Source organism: Barbatula barbatula, assembly GCF_947034865.1.
Source record: "Barbatula barbatula genome assembly, chromosome: 7".
Taxonomy (NCBI): Eukaryota; Metazoa; Chordata; class Actinopteri; order Cypriniformes; family Nemacheilidae; genus Barbatula; species Barbatula barbatula.
The window spans coordinates 23758916-23765237 of NC_136770.1; the positions used below are offsets into that span (position 1 = coordinate 23758916).

The following is a 6322-nucleotide window of genomic DNA, read 5'->3' on the forward strand; positions in this document are numbered from 1 at the left end:
TGGTCTTTAGATGGAAAGTTCACCCAAAATTGAATATTCTTTAATCATTTACTCAATCCTCATGTAATCTAAAACCTGTATGACTTTATTTCGTCTGCACAGCACATACGAAGATATTTTGAAGAATGTCAATAACCAAACAACATTGGAGCCCATTGACTTGCATTAAATGGACACAAAACCGCGGAGACATTTCTCAAAGTATCTTCTTTTGTGCTCTAGAGACAGATACATGTTTTCAACCACATGCGGATGACATGATCCACTTTTTTGGGTGAACTATCGACTTCAAGGCCACTTTGCTTTGTAATGTATCTAGTTGTCATGACTTGCCATCCCATTTATAATAATAGTGCTTGAATTGTACTGCAGGATACCATTAATGGCTGGAATGCTGAAAGTGTTGTGGTGTTTGTGGTTCTGCCTGCTGTTTTACCGAAGCAGCTTTGCTGAGTGTTTTTAATGCGGCTACTTTTGTGATTAAAATGAGATGAATAATTCAATGCAATAAATGCACATGATGCGTATGGATTATAATGCATCCTGGAACATTTACTTCACTACTGAGCAACATGTTTCTAAAGTCTCACCTTTCAAAAGAAAATGAATTATGCATTGTCATCCCCCCTTGCATTTACAAGCATCTGTTTAAAAGTTCATAGAGTTTAATGAACTCACGAAGACATGCACACTGCGGCAGGTCAGAGGCTGTTTGGTGTGGCACCCTTCCAGCTTTCCCTTCAAAGTGCCTGTGAATTCCAAGTCCCGGTGCTGCAGATCCATTGCAGCTGCTTGTTTGTGTGACTCGGTGTCATCCGGCTGCTTCACAGATACGGCTCGGCCGTCTGTGGGTGAAATGTCAGGGGCGTGAAGGCCTTTTTTAAAACAGCAAAGCGTGAGGATAGTGAAGTTTAACCACATCCTGTAAGTAACATGTCAGTGCACCGCACGTGCTTGGCTAAATCAAGCTGAATAGTGAGACGCAAATATTGCAAAACATATTGACTCCATGAGACACTCATAGGCTAGACTATCAGAATTAAACCTTGGAGATCAGAGCAGATAACATCTGCTTGGGTTCCCACTGTGCCTCTTTAGAAATCCCAGTGGGTTTAGTAGAAACTATAATGGTCTCTACTGGTAATGTGTTGGGTGGTAGTAGACACATCATTATGTAATGGTCTCATGGTTTTATATAAACCAATCCTGCGTGGCATTGAAAATATCAAGAGTAAAGCCGCGCGTCACGTGTATGATATTGTTTTGAATAGCTCTTGAATGTCATTGGCGGAGGCGTGACTCCCGTGGACTGGTCTCGGATCAGATCACAGCGTGCGCGCTAAACAGCGGTCACGAATTGTCACCGTGACTGCATTTGACGTCGCCACGATGTTTCGCTGTCGGACCTCGAGCGTTTCCGCGGCGTCGTTGTTGCGCGTCAACTTCGCCGTTAACTCGACCGGAGCCGGCGGCACGACGCGGGCGCTGCGTCATCACCGCGCGGTGTGCCGCTCCTCTGTTTACCGGAGATTACCTGACTGCAAAGCCGCTGTCTCGTACCGGTCCGGTTTCATCGCGCCCACCGGTTGGATTCCGCGCACGTCGCTTTTCGACACGCCATATGCTTTGAACGCGACGCAGAAACGCGAGTACGGTGACTGGACGCACAGAGACCACCGGCGCGTCTGCGAACCGTTTTCATCTGTTCGACAAATGCGAGGCGCGTCCACGACGCCTGAGAAAACGCAGGGACGCGTTGACGTGGTAAGTCGGTGCAACATGCGTTTAATGTTGTTTGTTTATGATCTAAAACATCTGCGCGTATGATGCAAAGCAATGCGTAATGGTTTCAACTGGTTATACTGGTTAACGCACCACGCGCGTGCTATTTGTTCAATTACCGCGCGAGTCTTTGTTCAGTGTCTATTATGCAGAACGGTACACACACACACACACACACACACACACACTGCTGTGTGTTTTTCTCATTGGTTTTAGCGCGCTTTGAAATACTTTTCTTTACTTAAAATACAGTTTTAAATGTTTTCTTTCACATCTTCCTTAAAGTTACCAAAAGTTATCGTGATGTTTTCACTATTAATGTGCAAATGTCACTAGAGTTCATGCACTTTAATGTATTTACACATTATGTATATATGAGCTTGAACACACCGTGGTGTTTACGTGACACTTCAAAACATATGGTTATGTTATTACGGTAAACCGTTACCGCGATACTGTTTTGTTTGTGTTGTCATGCCTCATCATACATGCAGGTTGCGCGTGCACTGAGCTTTAAGCCGTCTTAACAGCAGTTCCTTACTTAAATGAATTGTAGTTAAATTATCTTGCCATTTGTACAATTGCAAATCCAGCGCTATTTCTATTGCTAGATGAGGCCACAGGTTTTGTGACTCATTGTTTGTTTCCTGTGTAAGGGTCAAGACGTGGGTTTGAGGAGATATCTGCTCTGCTCAGCACAGTTGCCCCATCATCCCATATCCTGTTTTAATAACCCCCGACCCCCCCCCCCGTCCACACCCAAGGTCATTTGAGCTTTGAAGTCGTGAGTCTTGCTGACTTTGCAACAACAGTGTCAACATTGTATCGTTTGGAACAGCAACAGCGTGACATGCTAGTGGCGTAACAGGAAGACGTGCAAAAGAATATATTTTGTTTATTTGTCAAGCCTGTTATCGAAGTTTCAAAATTCTTATCCAGTTCAAATCTAGTTCTACAGTTTTGCTATGTCGACTCGCACGTATTAACAATAGAGACATGACGTGGCATAGAAATGTATTGTAGTGGGACTGGTTTATTCTTAAGACAATTATCATAATATGGGTGTTTTAATATATGGTGAGGCTTTAAAAAAAAATATATATACCTTTGATCCCAAATTCACCAGTCCTTATTGACAACACGGACTAAATATACAACACTTTTTCCTCAATATTGTTTATTTTGAGATTTTATGAATTGCATTTACCTGATAGTGAATAAATATGAAGTCAAACTAAATAATATCTTTATGAGGTGGACAAACATCTTTCTGGACATTGACCTCCACCTCGCTGACCTTGTGACTCCAGCTGTGTTTTGGGATGTTTTTGTAGAGAGTGTCTTTGATTCCAGCATCTTCTGCTCATGTGGGCTCGACTGTAAATGTGCCACTTCTCCTCCACATGTGTTTGTGTTGATTGCGATGTGTTGTGCATCTGTCTGCTGTCTCGTGCCCTAACAGGCTCTTTATCTCGAACAACACGTTACTGTCTGTTTGCATTTTGGCACATTCATTGATTCCAGCGCACACACGCACGCACAGAGCGTTGAACTCACATGACCGGCCTCATGCCTGACTGTGAGAGAGAAAAGCTTGTGTTGTTTGTGCATTGTGTTCAGGCTCATAGGATAAAACAATTTTCCTGTGTTTTGGCATCACATGATGACAGACAAAAACTGTGAAATATACAGAATTGATTGATCGAATATTACATTACATTCTGCTCATACTTGATAATGTATGTATGTTTTATACATTATACATTGCACTTTACTTTATTTTATAGAATAATTCAGCTGAGATATAGATTTTTCTTCTTCTTGCAAACCTGAACTATAGTCTACAATGAACACCGGAATGTTTATCACAAACAGGCCAAGTTTGATTTGTTGGCTTGAGACTTGTTGGCTTTAGAAAGCTACTTTACTATTCTTTGATTTCAAACGAATTTTTAGCTTCTTTGTGCTATTTTCAACTCACAGTTTGAAACTTGCATCAATATTGTGATATGGCGAAACACTTACGACCCGGATGGGTGTCATCATTTTTCATGAGATTGCAATGAGAAGACATTACGCAGCGGTCTTGAATAATTGAATTTGGCTAATCGCGGCATTGCAAAGTCAGTTATTCCTCAAAAACAACATAAAAAATAAGAAATAACTTAATTTACACTCTTAAAAATGGTTCCTAAAAGAAACTTTAACATCTGAAGAACCTTTCTGTTTCACAACAGTTTATTTGTGGCGAAAGAAGATCCTTCAGATTATTAAAAGGTACAAAAGAAATGGCTCTTTAAATTATGTTTCATTTACAAGGTTCGGGAGGATCACGTGGCTCTTCCTGGTCAAGGGGCAGGTGCTCCGACATCGGGGAGGATTATCAAGAGCCCTCGCCCTGGATCAGCACGCCGAATACGCATCCGTCCCAGTTCATTAGCTGCGAGGCGTTTTTGTGAAAGAACCTTTGACTGAATGGTTCTTTGTGGAACCAAAAATGGTTCTTCTGTGGCATCGCTATGAAAAATCTTTATTTTTCGGAGTGTAATAAACAAATAATATAAAAGGGAAGGAAATGGTTTCTTTGAGTGAATGGTTCTTCTATGGCATCGCCGTGAAGAACTTTTTGTTAAAGAGTGAACATCAAAGTGTGTACAAACTTGACTATGTAGGTTTCTTTGTGGTTATTTAAAATCATTGGCTGATTTCTAATGCAGCGACAGATTTCATTCGAGTTGTTTATAGTTCCAAAGCATAAAGTTCGTTCAACCCTTAAGTGACTCCATACATAAAATCTTATGTTTATGTGGTTTACAATAGCACAAGTCCAATCTCTGCTGGCTCGTGATTGGTTTAGATTGTGCCGCTAAGTCCCTCCCAGTGAGGAAAAGTTTTCTCTTATATAGGAATTCCCAAATAACACAGTTTCCTTTTGTCATGAATTATTTGCTGTTTTATGATGAAAGTATTTACTGATCCCGAGTTTCACTTTTTGTCCTTTTTTTTACCTTAGACACTCGTAAATTAGTTGTAAGATCCACCATGTTATCTTTGTTTTATTTTGTATGATTATATTATATAGTAATTCTATTATTTGTTTTCCCCCTCTTGACAGGAGCGTCTTTCTTTGGGGTCCAGTGCTCAAGACCCTGGGTCTGATGAAAAGCCCAGCAAGGCGCAACGGCTCAGGAAAGTGTTTAAGGAATATGGAGCGGTCGGGGTCTCATTCCACATCGGAATCTCTCTTATGTCTCTGGGAATATTTTACAGTGCTGTATCCAGGTGAGATTTCTGCTATAGAAGTCTACACGTTCATCAGTTCAATAGTCGTGATTTGATTATGTCTTATGTTTTTATCTTGAGATCTTTGTTGTTGTGTCTCTCTTCAGCGGGATAGACATGACCTCTGTGTTGTGTAAGCTGGGCTTCAGTGAATCCCTGGTTCAGTCCAAGATGGCCGCAGGCACCAGCACGTTTGTTTTGGCGTATGCCGTCCACAAACTGTTTGCTCCGGTTCGCATCAGCATCACTCTGGTGTCTGTACCTCTGATCGTGCGACACCTCAGGAGAACGGGTCTCTTCAAGCCCCGAACATCAGCTCCGTAAACGCACAGCTAAAGACTCCAGAAACGTATAAGCTTCTCTCGCGAGACGTGTGGGTCAGAGAATGCACAATGTAATGAATGACACATTCATAAGCTAAAATCGTGTACATTTATTTAAATATTTGATTTGTTTTATAATTTTATTCACTATACTTATTTTCCATCAGTCCATTTGTCAACTGTCCAGATAACTCAAATTCTCAAGAACCATTTGGATACAGATCAGAAAGGGGGTGGTTCACTATAGTAATCTATCAATTGTGTTTGCTTAACCTTTTTCTGAGCTGTGAATACATACATACAAACATACATATATAGATATATATGTGTACCTATTTACATGAGCAACTGCTGCAGGGAACCCACGTGGGAGTAAATATTGAGATGTGCCTTTTCTGTTTTTCTCTGGATTGATCACATCTCGCAAGATTGATTTCAAGTTGAAATATTTGATCAATTAACTGTTATATTTTGTAAATTAAACCGGTAATGAAGAGTTTTGATGCGTTTGTCTTATTGTAAGACATGACTTTCTGAATATTTGATGGCAGCAATGCATTGTATTGACTGTTATATAAAATACTAAATATTGTAACAATATTATATTTGAAATGTAATTATACAATAAAATACGTGCCCTGTCAACTGGCTTGTATTTTTTATGAACATTGAAACATTCTGGTGTTGCTTTGACTGTGTAAGAATTATATTTACTGTTTCTTATTATTAGAAAACATCGAGTCTTGAAACCAGTTTATCTGCACACTGACGTGTGTATAACACAATACCATAGTGATGAAAATATATCTTCATGTGCAGAACTAAATGTAAAACTTTCTATTGTCTTCTCAACCTTTATATAAATTCCACTAGATTGAAGCTCATTTACCGTAGGAGCAGGTTGAATGTAAAATGTTCTGTTGTTCGTGTGCACA

General features: G+C 40.2%; 1 protein-coding gene across 1 annotated transcript; it reads left to right on the forward strand.

Moving 5' to 3' along the window:
- The first annotated feature begins 1050 nt into the window (after positions 1-1050).
- fam210b (family with sequence similarity 210 member B) lies at positions 1051-6030 on the forward strand. Its single transcript, XM_079460106.1, has 3 exons — positions 1051-1764; positions 4898-5064; positions 5172-6030. Exons 1-3 carry the CDS (start codon positions 1390-1392, stop codon positions 5386-5388), a joined length of 759 nt encoding a protein of 252 aa, XP_079316232.1. The 5' UTR covers positions 1051-1389; the 3' UTR covers positions 5389-6030.
- The last annotated feature ends 292 nt before the right edge of the window (positions 6031-6322 follow it).

Bases quoted from the DNA above. Each gene is read 5' to 3' on its own strand.
- fam210b (XM_079460106.1), top strand. From the start codon at position 1,390: ATGTTTCGCTGTCGGACCTCGAGCGTTTCCGCGGCGTCGTTGTTGCGC. The intron at 1,765-4,897 runs GTAAGTCGGTGC...CCCTCTTGACAG, and splicing joins CGCAGGGACGCGTTGACGTG to GAGCGTCTTTCTTTGGGGTC. The intron at 5,065-5,171 runs GTGAGATTTCTG...GTCTCTCTTCAG, and splicing joins TTTTACAGTGCTGTATCCAG to CGGGATAGACATGACCTCTG.